The sequence below is a fragment of the Lipotes vexillifer genome, unplaced genomic scaffold (assembly GCF_000442215.2).
Source record: "Lipotes vexillifer unplaced genomic scaffold, Lipotes_vexillifer_v1.1 scaffold496, whole genome shotgun sequence".
Lineage (NCBI taxonomy): Eukaryota > Metazoa > Chordata > Mammalia > Artiodactyla > Lipotidae > Lipotes > Lipotes vexillifer.
This window is the reverse complement of record NW_006786690.1, coordinates 8,301,729-8,325,349: the sequence shown is the minus strand read 5'-3', so window position 1 is coordinate 8,325,349 and position 23,621 is coordinate 8,301,729. Positions and strand designations below refer to the sequence as shown.

General features: G+C 50.2%; 1 protein-coding gene across 1 annotated transcript in view; it reads left to right on the top strand.

Annotated features, from left to right (window-relative positions):
• IGSF21 (immunoglobin superfamily member 21) overlaps positions 1-23,621 on the top strand; it is a 151,536-nt gene that overhangs the window by 92,838 nt on the left and 35,077 nt on the right. The window contains exon 4 of the mRNA XM_007459319.1: positions 17,145-17,263. Within this exon, the coding sequence (XP_007459381.1) occupies positions 17,145-17,263 (119 nt within the window). The remainder of the gene's footprint in view (positions 1-17,144; positions 17,264-23,621) is intronic.

Here is a 23,621-nt window from a genome sequence, read left to right as displayed (position 1 = left end):
TTTGATGAAACAGCAGGAATCAGGTTTGGCCCTGGGTCACCCATCAGCTGGACTGGTTGGGAAAGGCCTCCTGAGGGGCTCCAGGCTGAGCTGCAGGTTTGCAGGGAGAAAGAAGGTCTGCTTTATTCAACCGGGGTAATTGGTCCTGCTCCGAAGCAGCCCCGGGGCTATCCCACAGGAGAGAAGGAGTACTAGGCCACACTCAGATGCTTGGCCTTCCTGATGGGCCCCGGGAGCCAGACAGACCTGAGTCTCTACCCCAGCTCTTCCAGGCATTAGCTGTGTGATCTTGGACAAATTGCTTGGCCTCTCTGGGCCTCAGTTTCCTAATCTGTTCAGCGGGGTTCATCATTTTCATCTTGCTGGGTGATTGTAGGCACAAATGACAGAATGTCGGCTGGCTGCCATGTCCATCTCAGAATTTGAGGATATTTCCCCTGACCCTCTCCCTGCGGGAAGCCAGGCTGATTGACAGCCACACTGGAGGGGCACACCGGCTCCGGCCCCAGCAGGTGAGGCTTCTCTGAATTGCAATGCTTTGGCATGCTGTCTGCTTTTCTAAGGGTAAAGAACCATTTCTTTGAGCCTCTTTTCTGATCCTTTTATCAAACTGTGGTTGAAGAGATTGTCCTCTGGGCCACTGTGGTCCCAATATTAAAGGGACCCATGTGATAGATTCTTGCTGGAGTTCGCTTCCAGGAAAAAGTGGTCCCTGCAGATGATGCAATCTGCTCTTGGTCACCAGAAAGCACAGCCAGGCTATGCACCCAGGGCCCCATGCTGCCGCCCTCAGCTGGCAGGAGGCCTGGAGCAGAAATCACTGCTCTAGAGCCTTAGAGGTCCTGATCATTCTGCTTCCCCTTTATGACTCTCCAGCCTGCGGGAGTGTGTTTCCATCCAGCCACTGACCGCTGACCGGGGGAGGGAACTTGCAGAAGCCCAGAACCTAGAAAGGCAGTGAGCACGGGGGCTCAAGGCATCCACTCCGGAGCCCGACTGCCAGGGTACAAGCCTGAGCTCTGACATCCTCTGGCTGAGTGACCATCAACAAGTTCTAGACAACATCTGTGTTCCTCAGTTTCCTTCTCTGTGAACTGGGCTGTTAATGCTAATACCTACCTCATGAGGTGGTCGTGAAGACTGATCTTTGCTGATGGGGTAACCGAGGCACGGATGTGAAATTACTTGTCCCAGATCCCTCAACTATAGCACATTAAAGCTGGGAGCATCTGACACAGGAAGCTCTATTACTTATTATTACTACTATTATTTTTCTTACTTCAGAGGGCTTCTGTGAGGGTTGAAAGGGATCAGTGTTCCACGTGCCTCCCACAGGGTCTTGCACACAGTAGGTGTTCAACTGCCACGCAGAGATGAGTGAGGCACGAATTGTCCCCTAGAATCTCTTGGTCCAGTGGCCTAACCCTAGCCTTGCACACAGTAGGGCCACAGCTGTGTTCACTGAACAAGATCAGAGTGGTCACTGGTGCCGGGAAGCACGGGGAAGCCTGGGACAGCCATAGTCCACACTTTCCCTCTCCCGCTGAAGGAAGGCTTGGTGCCAGTGGGCTTGGCGTCTTCCTGATGCCAACTCTCACCCACTGCCAAGTACAGAAGCAAAGACAGAGAGGCAGAGATTCTTGTTAAAAAGCAAAGCACCCGCAGGGTTAGAAAGGAGGCAGCGGGCACAGCTTCGTGCCCTCAGCCTTTCTGCCTCACTTCTAGTAGGCTCACTGCCCAGCTTCCCTTGTCCGAGGTCCCTTTGGCCCGCTGCCTGGTTTCTAGTTCCCCACCACCCAGTGTCTTTCTCCACGGGGCACATGCCGCATGCCAGGTGCCTCCTGGGCCTGGGGTGGCATGGGGTGGAGACAAGGTAGAAGGAACGTCCTGACCCCTTGGCCCCTCCCGCCCTTGCCCACCTCCCAGCCCAGAGCCTGAGTTGAGCAGGCTGACTGTGAAGGGCTAAGTGGATCAGTCGGGATGCGGAGGAGAGAGCAGTTTCCATGGCGTTTCCATGGCAGCGGCAAGAAGCTAGAGAAGAGAAGCCAGGAGAGGAAGGGGAGGGGAAGAGAGGCGGAGGGATCACCATGGGAGGAACAGGGGAGGGGCATGCAGCCGGCCAGAGGGGCAGGGGAATGGGGTCAACAGAGAGACAGGGAGGTGGGATTGGGATTTGGGGCCTGAGGCTCAGTGTGGCAGCTGAACAGGGTGGGGAGGGCCAGGAGGGATGGCACAGTGACCCCCATCTTCCATCAACCGCGCATCAAGGAGGCCAGAGCAGCAGGTACCAGTGATCCTCAGTGTCAGCATCCAGCATCCTGGTGACTAACTTCCTGGGCATGGGTAATCTAGGGATCCCACACTAGGATCCCTAGAGCTAGACGATTTCTTGGGATTCATCTTCGGAAGATAAAATTTGATTTCCAAGGGGCGATTTCCCACATTAGAAACAGGTCACTCCCTGTTTGCCCACTGGGAAATCCCAGCTGCCATCTCTGGAGCACCCCTCTGGGCAGGAATGAGGGGGGCCTTCCACAGTGATATTGTTTGAGCCTCAGAACAAAGGACTCACTGTGGCTCTGATGCAGAAGCTAAGGACCAGAGAGGCAAGGGACCTGCCTGAGGTCACACAGTCCTAGGAGGCTGAGCTAGACTTGGATGAGCAGCCCCCCCGCCCCAGTAAGTTCCCATCCAGCACAAAGGGTCCCTTCTCAGCATGAAATTCTAGGACCTAGGAGGATGCAGCTCAGGGGTGGGCCAGTGGGAAGCAAGCCCCTTCCCTCAGCAAGTCAACAGAGGGGCAGAATGGGGGCTCACCTCGTCCTCAGCCTAGCTGTCAGTGTAGTGAGTAATTGGACCCCAATTACAACACCTTAATGCTCATGGGCCAGAATCGCCAATCCACAAATCTGGGGCCAGGAGCAAGTCCTGAGATGAGTCTGAGGTTCCCTGGCTGGGGGAGGGGAAGACCAATGGAGGGAGGGTGTTGGGAAGGGCGCTAGCCTCTTCTGGAACTTCTCCCCCTTGGCCGCCCTTCTCTATTATCTCCCCTCCAACTACTAGCCCCGCATTTGATTGGAAGCCACAGATATTTCATACCCACTGAGTGGTTTCATGATGGAAACCATTTTCAGGTTGAAAAGGGGGATGAAAATCACAGTAATGGCTTTTTTTTGTTTTGAACGGTTTTTTTTTTTTGCCTGCGTTGGGTCTTCATTGCTGCCCTTGGCCTTTCTCTAGTTGCGGCGAGCGGGGGCTACTCTTCGTTGTGGAGCGCGGGCTTCTCATTGCGGTGGCTTCTCTTGTTGAGGAGCATGGGCTCTAGGCGTGCGGGCTTCAGTAGTTGTGGCACGCGAGTTCAGTAGTTGTGGCTCGCGGGCTCAGTAGTTGTGGCGCACGGGCTTAGTTGCTCAGTGGCATGTAGGAATCTTCCCGGACCAGGGCTTGAAACTGTGTCCCCTGCATTGGCAGGCAGAGTCTTAACCACTGTGCCACCAGGGACGTCCCCACCCTAATGGCTTTTTAAAAGTTCTGGGGGAAAAAAAAGAAGAGTTCAGGCAGTTTCTGAAAAGAAGGGGGAAAAACACACAAGGAAGAAGGTGATAAAGCTCTCAGCGCTGAGGGAGGGGCTCAGCTCTTAGGTAAGGGGGCGTTTCGGCTGCCCCATGTCCCCTGCCCAGAGTTCCCTCTCCCTCCGCCCCCTGCCTGGTTCGAGACAGCCTGTTCACCTCTAACTGGTGCTGCTCATGTGTCCTCAGGCGAGCCCACCACATTTAGACTGGCCAGACCTTTGACTGGCTCCCCAGCCAGAGGGGATGTCTGGAAGGTGGTGGGGTCCCCAGCTGAGGGCTCCCAGCCCCATCGAGAGGTTCCGACATGTCCTTCTCGTGCTTGGCTCAGGGAATAAGTTGGACCCACACTCTTCAGTTTTGTGTCGTAAAAATAGCAGCATGTTTTTCTGGCTCTGTGAGACCCTGACTCATTGAGACTCTGGCTCATGGCGATCACAGTGGTAGTTCAGTGAACACCTATTACGTGTCCCCCATCCCCACCCCATGTGAGGGGCTCTGTAACACCATCACCAGTCCTCAAACCATGCTGCAGGGGGCCATCTGGGTCTATTTCCCAGGGCCCTTTCTGGGTCACCTGGCACAGGTGGGCCTGGCCTCTCCATCCTTGACCCGCTGCCGACTGCTGTCTGGACCAAGGCAAGTCACTCCTGTCTCTAGTCTGTTCGTTAGTTAAATGGAAGGTGACCAGCATCCTGATTTGCCTGGAGCTGAAGGGTTCCTGGGACAAGGAATCTTCAGGGCTAAAACCAGGAAAGCCTTAGACAAACCAGGACTTGCTAGCTGGTCGCCCTAGTTAAGACCAGGCTGGACTGGAAGATCTGATATTAAAGGAGCAAAACTCCCAGCCTCCTCCACGTGCACCCTGTGCCCATAGGATGAATCCATTAATTCAAGGGAGAGTTTCCTTCCTCTGCCAGCATCTCTGCCTGGTGCAGTCCCCAGAGCTGCACACCTGCCTGGGGAATGTCTCCCCAGTCTGCTCCTGGACAGGGCTTGCGCGAGGAGAAAATCCAAGGAATGGCCCAAAGGAAGCGAGGGAATCATTTCTGACCCCTTGGGCTTGAGACCTCTTCACAGGCAGCTTCCCCAGGAGTGTACTAAACAGGGGAGGCTCAGGTCTTACCATTTCAGGTGACTTTAGCCAAGTTCATTCCAAATGGGATAAGACCATTTGCCCTGGATCTAAGTCTAGTCTCTGGGTCCCACTTTCTGAGCTGATCTTGAGGGTAGACTCACTTCCAGGAGGCCAGGAAAGATTGAGAACACATCACCTCTTTCAGAAGCTGGGGTATGGGGAACAGGTACAGGTGTGGTCCAGGAGGGCAGAGTGGGATTCAGCATCAAGTCAGTGTAGAGTGAGGGTGATGGAGGCCACGTGGCCATCTTGGGGCAGGCCCTGGGGGTTTCAAGGACCCATGCAGAGCTGTAAAATCTATCCATCTCAAACAAATTCCATTCAACAATATTCATGAGGGACATACCATGTGTCAAGGCCTTCCAAGCTCTAGGTTCTGGTCGGTTTGGTGAAGCCAGTGGAAGGGGACCTCCCAGTGTGTCTGGTGGGGGAGGGCAAGGTTAAACAGTTGGATGGACCCAAGGCAAGGGAGGAGGGCTGAGGACCTGAGACTTGGGGCTTGCTGACCAGCAGCAGTAGCATCGCCTGGGAGCCTGTTAGAAACTTTCAAGTCCCTCCCCAGAAACCTACTAGAACCTGCATTTGAACCAGATCCCCAGGGGATTCTTGAACACATTCAAGTTTGAGCCTTATACCCAGCACCTTCCCAGGGTCTCCTATAGAGGATCCCATCCCGAGATAGGGTCTAGGTCTAGACAGACCCTTCCTTGCCTGTCCCCAGGTGCTTTCCAAGACCTACTGGTTGCCACAAATGCTACCCCCAGTAGCTACTCCATTTCTGAGCGCTGGGGGCGCTCGTGCAGCCATCCAGGGCCTGTGAAGGAAAAGGGCAGCCAGGGAGGGGAAGCAGCTGGGGCTAGCTGAGCAGGTGCACACCTGGGCAACTGGGCCAAACAAACAGACCTGAGCTGCCCACGGGCTCCCAGCCAGGCTCTGCAAACTGCACAGGTGCGAGGGAGGGGGAAAAGGCAGATGCCTCAGCCCCCACCCCCATCCTTTGTCAGGGAACAGCGCACCTTTTTCAAGTGTCTTGTTAGCAAACATCCCAATAGCCCCCACGGCTGCCAGACTTCACGGCCATTTTTTTTTTTTTCATCCTACAGCTTGGCTTGGGTTGTTATTCTTTTTTATTTATTTATTTATTTATTTATTTATCGCTGTGTTGGGTCTTCGTTTCTGTGCGAGGGCTTTCTCTAGTTGCGGCAAGGGGGGCCACTCTTCATCGCAGTGCCTGGGCCTCTCACTATCGCTGCCTGTCTTGTTGCGGAGCACAGGCTCCAGACGCGCAGGCTCAGTAGTTGTGGCTCACGGGCCCAGTTGCTCCGTGGCACGTGGGATCCCCCCAGACCAGGGCTCGAACCCGTGTCCCCCGCACTAGCAGGCAGACTCTCAACCACTGCACCACCTGGGAAGCCCCTTCACGGCCATTTTTGTTAATTCTGTCTCAAGACTCTGCAGCGGTGGAGCGGGCTTTCTGTAATAGTTGCCCCGGCCTCATGGGGCCATGACATTTGAACTTGGAGAGTAAGCAGGTGTTGGAGGGAGGCAGAAACAAGATCCAGGCCTCAGGGAATGTGCCACCAATCAAGGAACCATGGCAGGCTCAGGAACAGTAAAACTTCATTACTTTCCACTTGAGAGCTTTCCAGCAGGCATCACAGAAAGCTGGGCAGGCACTAGGCTAATAGGATTGCAGAGGGGGGTGTTTAACCTACTTGCAAGAATGAACTATTTCCAGGCCCCTTAGAAGCTTCGTTTCTATGCAAACAATGGTTGTACAAATGAAAGGCTCTCTCATCTCTTCATTAAAGCGGAGCCTCAAAGGATCAATTGCTACTTGAATCTTTTTCATTAGCCCGGAATGAGGTACTGTCTATCTAAATGAAGACCTCTGCATGACAAAATGCTTTTTAAATAGGGTAGATTATAAAAGTTTGGTTCTGACAAGTCTTATTCAGCAGAATCACTTGCTGAATTTTGCCCAAGATGTGAGGCCACACACCACTTTCTTCCCTCCCTTCCTCCTTTCTGGGTTTGGGGCCAGATCAAGGAGGGGCCTACAGTCAGACTGAGTCTGGGCTTGATCCTCCAGTGTATGGAAGCCACGGGAAGGTTTTAAATTGGGAAAGTTCAGGCCAGATCCTCGCTGTGAGAAGGTCGCTCTGGCAGCAGGGTGGGGAGGGGACAAACTGGAGGGCCTCGGGCAGGGAGACTGGCAAGAATGAAGACAAAAGTGGAGCAGTTCCAGACAGAACAGAGTCAGTAGAGTGCAGGGAAGGAACTGACCACTGTGTCACCTGTCCTGCCAGCTCCCAGCCCCCGAAAGAAGATGAGAAGAAAAGAGGGTCAGAGGCAAATGTCATGCACACTTTTCTCTTAGAGAAATCCCATAGCCCCCACCCTTCCTCCCCAAGCTTTTTATCCACGTGGCCACACGATTCCCACAGGACTTGTCATCTGGGCTTGGAGCTCACCGCGGATTGAGAGAAGCATTTTGATAGTAGGAATAACAACGGAGAATGAGGTTCTTCTCAAGGAAGCACCCCAAGCAGAGTGTGCAAAGGCAAAAAGCCATAAAAAGTGGAGAAGTCCTCACCATAGAAAACAGTTGAGCAACGTCCTAATGTTAAAATAAGCCCAGCCATGCCACTCCTTGGTATGAACCCAAGAGAGATGAAAGCATACGTTCATACAAAGACTTGTCCACATATGTTCATAGCAGCTTTATTTGTAATAGCCAAAGAGAGAGCAGCCCAAGCATCCATCAACAGGTCAGTGGATAGATAGGAGGGGCTATATCCATGCAATGGGAGGCCACTCAACCTTAAAAAGGAATGAACTATTGATAAAGGCAACAACATGAATGAATCTCAAATAACAGTGACGAGTGAAAGAAACCAAACAAAAAATAGGACATGCTCCATGGTTCAATTTATATGAAACCCTGAAAACGTGATCCTAGGAAACAGTGGCAGGAAGTGAATCAATGGTTGCCTGGCATTGGGGGCAGAATGGGGGGATTACAAAAGGACACAAGGAAACTTTTGGGGGCAATATGTTCATTATCTTGATTGTGGCAATGGTTTCAATGGTGTATACATATGGCAAAACCCATCGAATGTGTAAACTTTATGCACAATTTATTGTTTGTCAATCAGACCTCAATAGATCTGTCAACAAATGTTTTGGTTAAAGGCAAGGATCCCAGGAGACATAGTGTAGGGGGCAAACTAACCTAACACATTGCACTACCCCCAAGACATGGCAGGATGAGATCGGTGCTTGTTATGATGACCTTGATCCAGGGTCAACTAAACTAATGTTCAGCTGATTTCTCCTAGGAAGGAGGAGGCATATATGTAGACTCAACTAAAAAAAAGGCACCTTTATAGTGATGCCTGACGGTCCCCAACTTACGATAGTTCGACTTACAATGTTTCAACTTTACAATGGTGCAGAAGCGACATACATTCAGTAGAAACCGGGCTTCAAATTTTGAATTTTGGTCTTTTCCCGGGCTAGCCATATGCAGTACCAGACTCTCTTATGATGCTGGGCAGGACAGCACGCTCCCAACCAGTCACAGGATCACGAGTGTAAACACAACCGATACATTTACAACCATTCTGAACCCAGGTAACGATTCTGTTTTTCACTTTCAGTATAGTGTTCAACAAATTGCACGAGATATTCAACACTTTATTGTAAAATAGACTCTGTGTTAGATGATTTTACCCAACTCTAGGCTAAGGGAAGTGTCCTGAGCACAATTAAGGTAGGTGAGGCTAAGCTATGATATTCAGTAGGTTAGGTGTATTAAATGCATTTTCGACTTATGATATTCTTAATTTTCAACTGGTTTATCAGGATGTAACCTCATTGTAAACTGAGGACGATCACTATTGTTCTGTCTTCTTCCACGTTATGTACTCAACACCGTAAACATGGTAGATGCTTAATAGTTTGTTTTAAAATTTTAATACATGGATGGTGCAGGGGGAAAAAATCTGACAAGTGCCTACAGCATGCTAGGCTCTGCTCTAAGTGCATTTTCATGTCATTAATTTAGGTTTTAGGTTTCAGGTCTCAGCAAAAGTCACTTACTGGGTCATCTGATTTGCCAACAGTACAGGAAATGTAACTCAGAGATCCATTCCCTGTTTCATCCCAGCCCCACCCTCTGCTCCCAAGTCCACAGTCTCCAGTCTGGGAGAATCTAGGACTCTTCCCAGTGGAAAGACAAAGTCAGGAAACGAAAGATGATCAGAAGCTGTGGAGAATGTGAACACAACTGGCTCAGCAAACTCCAGGCATCAGAATTAAGGGGCCCACTGGAAGCTGGAAGAAGGGAATTTAGGAAAATAAAAGACCATCCCTTCTCCCAGCAGGGAGGAAACAGATGGCTCTCAAAACCTGGAGAGGTGGCAAGGCTCAAAACAGAAATATGCTCAAGAGCAGTGGAGGCAAATTCCGGTCCCAAGGGACTCAAATTAACTTGCTGGGAAAGGATGATCTGACTTACAGTGTGGGGGTGGCAGTGGGGTTCCAAAGACCTCTCACGGGCTCTGGCATCCATCAGGCTTGGTTTCGAATCACAGCACCCACCTGCTCACTCTGTGACCTCCTCACATTCCCTCTTCTCTGGGTGCCTCAGTTTCCTCATCTATACAATGGGGATAATAATATTATTATTGCTATATAATACATACCAGAGCAGGTTTTATATACTGCATTATAATAGGGTAGTGTCAAGGATCCAGGGAGATAGGGTAAAATGCTTAGCACAACGCCTCTCATTGTAAATCTCTATAAATATCAGCTCCTTCCAAAGGCTGTAATCCCACAAGGCAGATATTATAACACCCAGTTATCAGATGGAGAAACCGAAGCACAAAGAAGCCAAAGGGCCTTACCCAACCTCCCGCAGCTAGTCAGTTGCAGAGCCCAGACTAGAGCCCAGGGCACCTAACTCCTGGCCCTGGTAGCTTCTGCCACCCTCATTCATACAGTGAATATTCTCTGAGCACCTACCATGTGGCCAGGCTCGCCTTCAAGTAGCTCATATGCTTCTCTGGGAGGGAAGACAAAAGGGTACCAATGTAGCATGATATGGATAGGTAGGTGCTCCCAGACAGACACAGCCGTGGGGAGGTGGAGAGGGACTCTGTCTGCACAGGGAGCAGCTGGCAGTCAGGGCAGCCTGCCTGGCAGAGGCAGCATCTGAATGTAAAGCCTTAGGACCACTATGTATCTAGTGATTCTAGTCCATTGGACTTTCAAGCCACACCATTGTGGGCTAAGCCCTTGAATTATCCCAGGTAATCTTCTCAATTATCTGATGGGGAGGGATGATAAATGGGGAAAGTGAGACTCAAATGCTAGGCTTCGAAAGATGGCTAGAGGCTTGCTGTGTAGATAAGCAAGGAGAAGTGGTCCAAGCAGAGGGAACAGCCTGGGCAAGGAGGCACAGAGGCAGGAGACAAATCCATGGCATCTCTGTGTCTACCCCTTCCCCCACCCCTAAGGCTCAGCCCAGGGTGTGGTACACAGTAGGTGTAAATACCTGTGCTGAATATGGACAGTCTACAGTCCTGGCCCTGGGCCTTGTGAAGCCCCAGTGACCAGCCCTTGCCTGGCCTCGCCTGAGCCACGGGGACAGCCAGTGGGGTCTCCGCCATCTCTGTGCCCAGCTTTTCAAAAACACAATTACTCGCCTGCCCTTCAGAACCACTGTCAGTGTCGGTAAACTCAAGCTGCTAAAGTGCATCACACTGAACTCTCCGGAAACCTTTGCCATTATTAATAGTTTATTAATTGCAGCCCATGGCTGATGAGATCAGGTCTCCTCACCCTCAGCCCCCTCGGGGCCCTGCTATCTGCAGAAGGCCTTCTAGCCAGCATGCCGATCAATGCCACTCAAATCTGGAGAAAGGGGGTCTCTGGGCCACTTAATCCACTTTAGAAGGATAACACTGAAGGCACAAGCTCAGATGAGGTGCTGAGAAGAGGCAGATTGGTCCAAATCAAAGCTGTGACTGGAAGTTCTTGGATCTGCAGACAAGAACCAGAATCTGCCTTGGGGTGGGGTAGGGGATGGGGGGCTGCATGGCTTGCATCAGAGGGAGGCTCACACCATAGCCTCCTGGAAGGTCTCACCATCCACCCATTTAGCAACTATTGATTGAGTGTACCAACCTGATGGCAAGCACTGTGCCAGGCCCTGGGGTACACTGGTAAGTGAGCTGGATGCAGACCTTGCCTTCATGGATTTTATGGTGCATGATGTAGTGGAGGAGGACATTTGTGAGTTACCAACATGTCATTAAGTTACAGTGTAGACAAGAACTGCTCAGGAGAGGCATGCAGAGACCTGCTGTTTCAGTTAGCTATGGATACATAACAAGCAGTCCCAAATGAGGATGGTTTAAAGCAATGTATTATAGCTCACTAGGTTCAATCCCGAGTGTGGCCTTGGCTGGACCAGCTGGGCCAAGTGGGGCCTCCCTCCACTTGCTCTCAGCCTCCATCAGAGGCTTGTTCTCAGGACAGAGGCAGAGGGAGAGAGAGAGAATTCTTTTGAAACTTGGAATTTGCACACCATCACCTTCACCACATATTATTGGTCAAAGCAAGTCACAAGGCCAAGAATGGGGGAATAGACTCCACTTCTAGGTGAGAGGAACTATAAAGGCACTTTATATCTTTGCAAGATACAGGGAGGCTGTTAATCCAGGCCATCAATACAATCAATCTACCACAGCCACCCGGTCCAGGTGGTCACTTTCTAAGTGACCTTTGTAACTTGAGGGATGTAGCCAGGGGAAGAAAATGCAACATTCTCAGGAAAACAGACTGTTGCAATCAAAAGTGCTGAATCAAAAAAGATACTTGGCTCAATTCACCTAGGACTGTCACCTATGAGGGATCCCGGATGGGATTCTGGAACAGAAAAAGGACATTAGTGGGGAAACTGGTGTAATTTGGATGAAGTCTGGAGTTGAGTTAATAGCGATGTATTAACACTGGTTCTTAGTCTGACAACAGTACTATGGTCTTGTAAGAGTTAACAATGGGGGAAATTGGGTGAGAGGTGTTTGGGGACTGTATTCTCTGTGCAACTTTTCTGTAAATCTAAAATAATTTCATAATTAAAAGTTTCTTTTTGAAAAAAAGGAACTTGGCACATGGGAGGAATGGAAAGAATGCCATTGTCACTGGAGGATGGGGGAGCTGGGATATGGCAGGAACCAACTGTGCTGAGCCTTGTTGGCCCAGATAAGGATTCTGGTCTTTATTCAAAGAGCAGAGAGAAGCTTTTGAAGGGCTTTAGGTAGGGGAGTACCATTAATGCCATTTGCATTTGAAAAGATCTGGGGTCTACCTTGGTGCACAGATCAGGAGGGAGTTTAGCAGGGGCAGAGAAACCAGTTAACTATTCATCCCATATTCCAGGTGAGAAAAGATATTGATAGTGGAGATACAGGGGAGAGGATGGTTCAGGACATATTTAAGATGCAGAACATCCAGGACTTGGTCACTGACTGTGTTTGGGGAATATAGAAATGGGAGATATCAAGGATGGTGCCCAGAGCGTGGCTTGGACCTCTGGCGGAGAGCAGGACCGCTCGTGGAGGAAGAAACATCCGAGGCTGTAGAAATAATCCTAAGCAAAAAACCGCCTCCTTTATAAAGCACCAATCTAGATGTCCCCTGAGCTGTCTTCTATACCACCTGTGTTGTGTCACCCAAACATATTGCTTGTGTTACTGTCACCTGAACACGAGTGTAGTGATTGCCTAAACACGTCACCTGTGTCCCTAGCACAGAAATACATCTTCTGCATATATCACCCTATGTGGCAGTTACCTGTGCATTTCCACCTGTGTGTCAACCGTGTCGTTATTATCTATAGCTGCCAGCTCCATGTGTCCCTGGAGCCTGTTTCTTTACAGAGCTGTCACCTGAGCATGTCACCTGTACACCTGTCACCTACGCAAGGCCTTTAAGAAAGTTGCCTCTATAACAGGCACCTATGAGTGTCACCTAAACATGTCACTCTAGGTGACTGTCATTCAGCAGCCCTGCCCAGTAGAGAGGCTATTTTTTTTTTCAGTCTAGCTGAGTTACAAACAAAGAAGATAGTTCCCAGAGGGGAGACAGTTCCCTGCTGCTTCCGCTGTCACGGTGTTCTTTTCTTCTGAGATGGGAGGCAGCATCTTCCCCACTAAGTTTCCTTGATGAAAAGCTTCCCGTTCTCTAAGTCCTTTTGTGACAGTTGGTAGACCAGATGTCAGCCTCTGTGTATTCTATGGAAATGAAGGTGTTTGTTTATGCTAATGTGGGCTGGGCGATGGGAGGGAAGGAGGCTCTGTTAGATGGGCTGGCTTCCTCCATGAGACCGGGGATGGAGAGAGAGAGGCTGGGAGCCCAGGTGTGTGTGTGTGGGCATGGAGGGTGGGGGAGGTGGGGGACAGTGAGTCATAGGAAAAAGTAGCTGGAAGACAAAGATGGGGGTGGGGACAGCTGAAATGAGAGGAGAGAGGAGTGACTCTGAGGTTAGATTGCTCAGTAGAAACAGATGGAGAGAGAGGCTTAGCTGATGGAGAGGGAAATGTGTTAGCTATGGGGGTGGGCGCGAAGAGCAGAATTGAAGGAACCCCCCTTCTTGGCGGCAGGGCTGGTACAGGCATGCAGGCATCCAGAGCCTGTGCTCTTAGCTAACGCCCTCTTCCTCCACCCGGTTTCTGATAGGACTGCTGGGCCAGTTTGGTGGGTAGAGCACTATGCTTGGCATTTACTAGGGTTCCATGAACATGAGCTTGTTCCCCGGGTTTCTGCTGTGGCATGAGAACCTCCAAGACCCAAACACAGAGACCCCACTTTCTTTAAGTTGTGGCCAGAATAGGCTCCCCTTCGGCTGCATGATGAGGCCCAGAGAAGGCTGGAACTTGCTGGAGGACACACAGATTTCCCTGATGCAGCAACAACATAGCTTCTGAACTCCAGGTCAAGGCTCTTCCCCTTCACAGTGTCCAGATCTCACTTACCAGGAATCCCCTCTCCCTCACAGGGCATCACAGGATCCAGGAACAACAGAAATTGTCCTGTTTAATGTGACATTCCTGCTCACAGAGATCTGGCAGTAACATCATCACATTTAATCCTCACTGCAGTCCTGCAAAGCATCAGCTCCATATTTTAGATAAGAAATGGAGGCTCAGAGACTGCATGGCTTACACAAGGTCACACAGCGTACCAACAGTGGGGGCAGGATTTGAACTTGGCGCTCTCTAACCCAGTGTCAAGGAGGAGTGAGGAAAGAGCTGTCCCGGTGACATTTCCATGGGGACAGAGAACAACAAACCAACTCTTTTTTTTTTTTTTTCCCGCTACGCGGGCCTCTCACCGTTGTGGCCTCTCCCATTGCAGAGCACAGGCTCCGGACGCGCAGGCCCAGCGGCCATGGCTCACGGGCCTAGCCGCTCTGTGGCATGTGGGATCCTCCCGGACCGGGGCACAAACTCATGTCCCCTGCATCGGCAGGTGGACTCTCAGCCACTGCGCCACCAGGGAAGCCCCAAACCAACTCATTTTATCGTGGTCTGACCCTGTAGACTCTGTAGAAGGATCTAGAACAGAAATCGTCAAACTACAGCCTGCAGCCTGTAAACCAAGAATTTTTTTACATTTTCAAATGGTTAGAAAAAAATGGAAAAAGAGAATAAGATTTCATGGCACATGAAATTGTATGAATACAAGATTTGATGATTATAAATAAAGTTTTATTGGAACACAGCCACGCGGGTTCACTTACTAAGGGTGGCTGCTTTTGCTCTACAAGAGCAAAGTTGAGTAGTCGTGACAGAGACTCTGTAGAAACAACAAAGCCTAAAATATTTACTCTTTATTTTTACTTTTTTTTTTTTAAGATATTTTTATGTGGACCATTTTTAAAGTCTTTATTGAATGTGATACAATATTGCTTCTGGTTTTTTTTTGGTTTTTTATTTTTATGTTCTGGTTTTTTGGCTGCGAGGCATGTGGGATCTTAGCTCCCTGACCAGGGGTCGAACCCACACCCCCTGCATTATTGGAAGGTGAAGTCTTAACCACTGGACTGCCAGGGAAGTCCCAATATTTTGCTCTTTAGAGGACAAGTCTGGAAGAAGGTTTGAGGGAGCATCTCCTGTCCTCATGGGTCACCTCCTCTGAGAAGGCCTCTTGACCACCTCGGGCAGAATCAGCTGCTCCCCGCTCACTCTACGCATGGATAAGCTCACCCTTTCCCATGGGATTTGGGTTGTTTTTAATGAAATATAGTTGATTTACAATGTTGTGTTAGTTTCAGGCATACAGCAAAGTGATTCAGTTTTATATATATATGTATACATATATATATTCTTTTTCAGATTCTTTTCCATTATAGGTTATTACAAGATATTGAATATAGTTCCCTGTGCTATACAGTAGGTCCTTGTTGGTAATCTATTTTATATATAGACGTGTATATATGCTAATCCCAAACTCCTAATTTATCCCTCCCCCCACCTTTCCTCTCGGGTAACCATAAATTTATCTGTGTGAGTCTATTTCTGTTTTGTAAATAATCATTTGTGTCATTTTGTCTTTCTCTGTCTGACAATTCACTTAGTATGATAATCTCTAGGTCCATCCATGTTGCTGCAAATGGCATTTTTTCATTCTTTTTATGGTTAAGTAATCTTATATATCACATCTTCTTTATCCATTCATCTGTCGATGGGGCCGCTCCGCGGCATGTGGGATCTTCCTGGACCAGGGCACGAACCCATGTCCCCTGCATTGGCAGGTGGACTCCCAACCATTGCACCACCAGGGAAACCCTGTGTATCATTTTTTAGATTCCACATATAAGCAATACCATATGATATTTGACTTCGTCTTACTTCACTTAGTGTGATAATCTCTAGGTCTATCCATGTTGCTGCAAATGGCATTATTTCTTTTTTATGGCTGAGTAATATTCCATTGTGTGTGTGTGTGTGTGTTTTTTTTTTTTTTTTAACATCTTTATTGGAGTATAATTGCTTTACAATGGTGTGTTAGTTTCTGCTTTATAACAAAGTGAATCAGCTATACATATACATATATCCCCATCTCTCTTCCCTCTTGCATCTCCCTCCCTCCCACCCTCCCTATCCCACCCCTCTAGGTGGTCACAAACCACCGAGCTGATCTCCCTGTGCTATGCGGCTGCTTCCCACTAGCTATCTATTTTACGTTTGGTAGTGTATATATGTCCATGCCACTCTCTCACTTCGTCCCAGCTTACCCTTCCCCCTCCCCATGTCCTCAAGTCCATTCTCTAGTAGGTCTGTGTCTTTATTCCCACTTTGCCCCTAGGTTCTTCATGACCATTTTTTGGTGTGTTTTTTAGATTCCATATATATGTGTTAGCATACGGTATTTGTTTTTCTCTTTCTGACTTACTTCACTCTGTATGACAGACTCTAGGTCCATCCACCTCACTACAAATAACTCAATTTCGTTCCTTTTTATGGCTGAGTAATATTCCATTGTATATACGTGCCACATCTTCTTTATCCATTCATCTGTTGATGGACATTTAGGCTGCTTCCATGTCTTGGCTATTATGAATAGTGCTGTTATGAACATTGGGGTGCATATATCTTTTTGAATTATATTTTTCTCTGGATATATGCCCAGGGCTGTGTTTGCTGCATCATATGGCAGCTCTATTTTTACTTTTTTAAGGAACCTCCATCCTGTTCTCCATAGTCCCATGGGATTTGGGGCATTGATCAGCTTCCCCTGCCTCCTTGTCCATTGGAATGGAGGGCGGTCCTTGGAGACAAGAATTTTACTGTGTTTCTCCTCAAGTCTCCAGGGCTATGCATAAAGTGATAGCATGGCCGTGTGGAGAGAGGAATTCAGATTCCCATCCTGGATCTTAATAGCCATGTGTAGGGGGCAATTACATCCCCTCTGGAGTCTCAGTTTCCACGTTTATGAAATGGGAAGAGCAATTCCCGTGGGGGCTGCAGCTGTGAGGAATGAGTGAGCTGGTGGACTAGGTGACAGTTTTGAGCCTGAACCACATGACAGGAGCCTCAGTCCATGTCATCCTCAGGGGCCCCTGGGAGCTGGCACGTCACCATCCCTGGCTCAGCGGCTGAAAGGAGCACAGATTTAACTCTAGCTGAACACACAGCCCACACCTTCATCCTCTGAAGCATCGGGCACAGGGCCTGGCATACAGTCGGTGTTCCATAAACGTTTCTTCTGCGCCCAGCACAGCATGTGGGCATTGCATGGTGGGTCCAGGAGCGTTGTTGAGAGAAGGCTGGATGGTGGGGCTTTGGGGTTGGTTTACTGCAGCGCTGTGACTGCCAGCCCCAGGCAAGGGACCCTCATCCTGCGCCTCTGCTTCCCCGCAGGCTGCCCGAGGTCCGCATCTCTGACAACGGTCCTTACGAGTGCCACGTGGGCATCTACGACCGCGCTACGAGGGAGAAGGTGGTCCTGGCATCAGGCAACATCTTCCTCAATGTCATGGGTGAGTGCAGGGCTCTTGGCGCTGGCGTCTCTGTGTGCATGCACGTGTGTGTGTGTGTGTGTGTGTGTGTGTGTGTGTGTGTGTGTGCGTGCGTGCATACCCACGCACACAGAGGGGCTGTCCTGGGAACCACCTGCCAAAATGCCTGCTGTGCTGGCAGTGGACCCTCTTCTCTCCCACCCTTGCCCTCGAGGGCAGGAGGCCAACCATGCTGAGGTGTGACTGATGTGGCCTCTCAGGAACCCCTTCTCCTACTGACACTGACACCCGGACCTGAGGGAGGCAGGGCTGTACCTCATCCCTGCAGCCTCACGGACCAGGCGCTTTGGAGGGGCTCCGACATGTTGATTGGAATGGATGAGGGGCATTGAGACTTCCCGAGGGGTAGCAGCCTGCCGCAGCCTCTGGGCCTCAGTTTCCCCTTCTGTAAGATGGGGGTGGGATGCAGGCCTAGTGGATCACTCGTGGATCTTGTAGCCTCAGGCTCTGCGACCTGGTGAGGTCATGGGGAGAAAATACTGAGTTGTATGGCCACCTTTCCCAGGTGAAAGCCAGGAGCCACGTTCATGGAAATACCTGTAGCAAAGTGCAGTGGGAGTGGGCACTCCCCGGGGGGAGGAAAATCCAGGAGCCTCCAGGGTGGCGGAGGGGGATTGAGACAGCATCTCAGTGATGATGCATACCTACTGCAGAGAGAATGTTCCCTCCCTGTGCCTCCCAAGCCTTTTCCAAGACATTGAAGCATCAGGGGACAAGTTAGAAAGCGTGCTGGACTGGATGTCAGGGTTCCTGGGTTCCCACCCTGTGTCTATGCCTCCATTTCTACATCTGTAAAATGGGGATAAGAATACTAGTGCCTGTCTCTGGCTGGCTGTGTCCCCTACCCAGCCCCGGTTTCTCCACTTGTAAAACAAAGCCTTTCTCCACGTGGTCTCAGAAACCCCTTCCAGCGCTGACGTTCTTGCCGGGCACAATCTTGGGTTCTGGGTCAGCTCTGCTGCCGGGATTCTAGGCACTTGGCCTTGACTCCGGACTCTGTGTTCCCTGATTTTCTTATCAAATGATATTTATCAGGGAAACAAAGCTTGCCATACTCGGGCAGTCAATGAAAGCATAAAGGCCTCGTGGAAGCCACTGCTTCTGGGGAAATGGGAAACCTCCAGAGGCCCGACCTCCAGACGGACATTGAATCCTGTAGCAACAGCACGCGGTGCGTTCTGACTTCTTGGGGGACAGGCCATGGCCAGGAGGTGGCAGTGCCAGGAAAACCTCCCCTCTTGCAGTCGCCCGCCCACGGAAGGGCTTCTGTAATACTTGGACAAGGAGTGTTCTTGGTACCCAGCCCTAGGCTGGTCACACCAGGGAAGCCGGTGCAGATGAAACTCGGTTTGCTCTGTCAAGGGACTCCCAGTCTGATGAGGGATGTGTACTCAATTGTTTATTCATCAGATATTTATTGAGCACCTACCACGTGCCAGGAAATGGCCATATACTTTCAATAGGAAACATCTTTGTTCTTGGGAGTTTGTGTCTAGTGCGTGAGACAAACATAAAACATGTGTAGATGGGTAAGTGAGGTGATTATGGATAGTGACAAATAATGGGAAGAAAATCACGCAGGGTAATGAGGTCAAGAGTGACTACAGGGGAGGCGGCAGTCAGTTTAGGGAGAGGCTCAGGGAAGGGCCCTGGAGGCCACGAGGTTAAGTGCTTTCCAGACCTTATGCCATTTATTCCTCACAGCCAACCCAAGAGGAGGTACTAGCACTATTATCCCTATTTTGCAGACATAGATATAGAGGCACAGAGAAAGCAAGCAACTTGCTTGAAGTCACACAGCAAGGATCACAAAACCTTCCTGTGAGATCAGGTTGCTTAGTGTTGAGGCCGGAACCCGGGTGTCTTAACTCCTGGGCCAGCTGTGTTGCACTGATGGAGGCAGTGTAGAAGGTCCAGCTGAGGCTCTGCTCTCTGGTGCCTGTGAGCAACCAAAGTCCTCAAAGCCACATCTGCTACGAGGCGCACTCCTCCCCCATTCACCAAAGGCTCCTGAGCAGGTTACTGTCCCTCTGTGGCCTCGGTTTCCTCATCCGTACAATGAGGTGGTAGAGCTAGATAACCCTAAACCTCCTCTGCTAGTTCCATCTGAGGCACAAAGAGGTCTCGTGGGACCAGCCCAGCTTGCACAGCTGGCCTGACAATCTCAGCTGAAGGAGGTGGTGTGCTCCCAGTAGGCTCCGAGGAGCAAGGGGCTTTGTACTTCTGGGCTCCTCCCAGAGGGAGGTGGCAGTCAATCCAGGGATGGGGCAGACAGCTCCCAGGATCCCACTTACTGAGCAGCAGGCTGAGGCTACCAGGAGGGACCAGAGAGGGGCAGGGCCAGGGATTCCACCCTCACCCACCCCAGCGCCCCCAGGAAGGCTCTGACCCCTAGAAGTTCAGCACATCCCTGGGTGGGACTCTCCCTGGAATAGCAACCCCCCCATCTCAATCAATCTTCTGACTGTCCCCAGTGCTCAGAGGTCACCGTGCTTGTCACTGGTCCCTACAACCTAGCTGTCCCCTGATGGGTCAAGTCCACCGGTGCTTGCCACGCGTGCAGGACCTGATGCCTTGCCCCACCATGGCATGTGCCTCACAGTGCGTGAGCTTCCAGCTTCATGCGCATTTTCCGACAGAATCCTGGTGACAGCCTGTGAGCTGGGAGATGTTATAATCCCCGTTACATGAGGGGAAATGACTTGTCTAGGGTCATAACAGCCATCTGAGGCCAAAGCCCATTGTCTAAACCAGTGGTTCACAAACTTGAATGAGCATCAGAATCGCCTGGAGGGCTTTTGAAGATACAGATTGCTGGGTCCCACCCCCAAAGCTCCTAATACAGCAGATCTGGGGTGGGGCCCATGAATCTGCATTTCTCACAAGTTCCCAGATGATGCTGATGCTACAGGTGCCAGGACCACACTTTGAGAACCACTGGTCTAAACCACTAAGTCTTCAAAAAATACTAATTCTGTGTATCTCTCTATTGATATCTATATCAATACATGCATCAACAGCTGTATCTATACTCTTATCTGTATGCGAATGTATTTCTCCTTCCTCCTTACAACTGTCACCTCACCTCAGACACAGGAGGATGCCCCATCTGCATACAAGTTAAGGACACGCAGGTTTGGAGCTGAATCCCAGATCCACCATGCAACCTGGGATTCATTAGCTTCCCTGGGCCTCCGTCTCCCCATCTGTAAAATAGGGGTAAGGATGCCTCCTTCCTAGGATGATTGTGAGGTTTAAATTAGAAAAGGTTTGGGCTTCCCTGGTGGTGCAGTGATTGAGAGTCCGCCTGCTGATGCAGGGGACACGGGTTCGTGCCCCGGTCCAGGAAGATCCCACATGCCACGGAGTGGCTGGGTCCTTGAGCCATGGCCGCTGAGCACAAAAAAAAAAAAAAAAAAAATTAGAAAAGGTTTGCAAAACACCTAGCCCAGCACGAGGCAGCTAAGAGGTTCAGTAGGCCATATTTTACTGTTTTTATTAACATTGTCTCTGGCCTTGGCCTCTGTCTCTGCTCTTGGGCACGACTGTGGCTGCCTCTTTCTTGCCCCTGGTTTTAACCTTGGCACAGAGAAGTGCCATCCACTATTCCTGACTCCAGGGAGCTTTAAGCCAGTCTGAGAAATGAATGCTCACAGGTTTGTGCCCACTGGCTCCTTGGAAAGGGGGTCCAGTCCTGCCCTGTTTCTGGGTGTCAGGGTGGCTGGCCTCTGTGTGACCATTCTCCTGTAAGTCTGCCTGTCCAGACATCACATGTCTAGGGGAGGAGCCAGGATACATCCCAAGTTTGAAAATGACAGCCACACTTCAGTCTTGGCCAGTTTGTGACAGTTCCACGGTGCTTCCCATAGAGCATTTCACCTGATCCTTACGGTGGCCCCTCAGGGGCAGGATAACCATTATCCCCAGTTCCCAGATGGAAGACTGAGGCTCAGGGAGAGGGAAGGATTGGCTCTGGGCCCCACAGGGCTGTGGCTGTGCCTGTCCCAGAGCAGCATGGCTTCTGAGGCTCAGCAAGGTCCGGACTGGTGAGGGGAGGGCTGGGAGAGACAGTGGGGCTGAGTATAAGGCAGTTGCCCGTGTAGTATCTCCCATAACCCCGGTGGCCACGTCAGCCCATGAGGCAGAAATGGCACTATGCCCACTGCACAGACCCAGGCACAGAGAAGGAAGTGGCTTACTTAGCCAAGGTTGGGAGGATTAAATGAGATGATCCATAGCACAGAATATTCTGAGCCCGCGCACAAGCCGAATGACCCATAAATAGTATCTCTCTACAAACTACTATATATAAAAGAGATGAAAAACAAGGTCCTACTGTACAGCACAGGGAACTATATTCAATATCCTGTAATAAACCAAATGGAAAAGAATATGAAAAAGAATATATATATGTATAATGAAACCACTTTGCTGTACAGCAGAAATTAACACAACATTGTAAATCAGGGAATTCCCTGGGTGTCCAGTGGTTAGGACTCCACGCTTTCACTGCCCAGGGTCTGGGTTCAGTCCCTGGTCAGGGAACTGAGATCCCACAAGCCATGCGACACAGCCAAAATAATAATAATAATAATAATTTTAAAAAATAAATAAATCTCTAAAAAAACCATTGAAAATCAACTGTGCTTCAGAATAAATAAATGAATAATAATATCTCTCACAACAAATAGTGATCATGTCAGTTAAAAATCAGGCACAATTAGAAAGGTTTAAAAATTGCCCCGCCTCCCCCTTCCTCCCCCATGACTGTCTCCTTTAAATATATTTCAAGGCAGGTTTCAAAAATTAAAGTCAACTCATTGTTTTGGCCTGTCTGTGGCATTGCATAGAAAGACCTTTTCTTGTCACACACATGCACACAGAGACCTTCCCTCCAGGTAAGTGGAGGTCATTAAAAGCTGGGGTCTCCTTTGGGCCTAAGCCCTTAGGTCTCCTAGGGGACCCTAAGGGCTGTGCAAGGAACAGTGGGGAAAGACGGCCCCTGTCCAATTTGGGGGTCAAAGGGAAACTTCCCAGGACAGTGGGGAGAGGGTAGCCTAGAGGGTGGGCAGCGCCCAGGCCCCCACCTACATCAGAAGCACAGAGCAGGTCCGCTGGAGAACTGGGCACCCCAGCCCCCTATCACCAAGCCTGCATCCATCCAGAACATTCTAACGCGCTGTTTCCAGAGGCCTCTGGGTGGAGATCAAACTGCGAGCGCAGCTGTAATTTCACGCCTATAACATCTTCGCTCTGTGGTGGGGAAAGACATTTGGGAGCCCCATGGGTGACACCGAGGGTTTGTGCTGCACACACTCATTAAAATGTTTTCATCCAAGCAGCAGATAAATTGTAAGCCAGCTTGAAAGTTGCGTGCTGGGCCCCGGGAATGCACTGTGCACAGTCACGGAAGGCTCTCGGAGGCTCTTCTTGGGGGTGTAGGTTATGCAGGGGAGCGAGTTCAGGCTGGGACGTTACAATCAATTAAATGTTGAGAGGCCCAGATACTCCCACCTGCTGAAGCCAAAAGAGGCTGTTCTTTTGGTTTCGCCGCAAGACCAAGGCACAGGGTTTCTTGGCCACCCTCACCGTGCAGAGTTGCCACTGAGGAGGCCTTTAACCCAGAGCTAATAATCAAGGTCACTAGCCATCAAGCACGGCTATCTGCCCAGCCCTGTGTGCTGAGTATTCAATCCATGGTTCATCATGTGACCCTCATGAGCACCTCCTGAAGTAGGCATTGTCACCCGCATTTTACAGATGAGGAAACGGAGGCTCTGAGTGTTTAAGGGGCTCACCCACACGAGTGCCAGAGCTGGGGCTCCCAACAGGTCTGCCTGAGACCAGAGCTGGTGTTCCTAACAGCATCTCTGATCTCCCAAGGGGAAACATCCCAACCTTTGGCACAAAAGCTGTTAGTGACACAAATGTCAAGCAAGCATGAGGGGGAGGTGGGGAAGCAGTGCAGAGTAGAGAGAGTGGGGACCTTGGGGAGGCTAAGCCCCAACTAGGAGCACTTGGCACTCAAAACTCAGATGGCCAGTGGGGCTGCTGTCCCTCTAGGGGGCTTGCAGGAGTCTGGGGGGGAGGAAAAGCACATCCATCAGTGCCCCCCGCTTCTCCATTCCTGTGCCCCAATCCCCATGAGTGGTTCTCCCGCCCCCTCACTACTTAGACCCTCTGAACGGAGCACTGAACTTGGAGTCCAGCCGACCTGGGTCCAAATCCAGGTCAGTGTCCACGTGTGACATGGACAGTCCAGTATCGAACTTTCCTGTCTGGTAAAAACAATGTCAGAATGTCTTTTTGGTTGAAATAT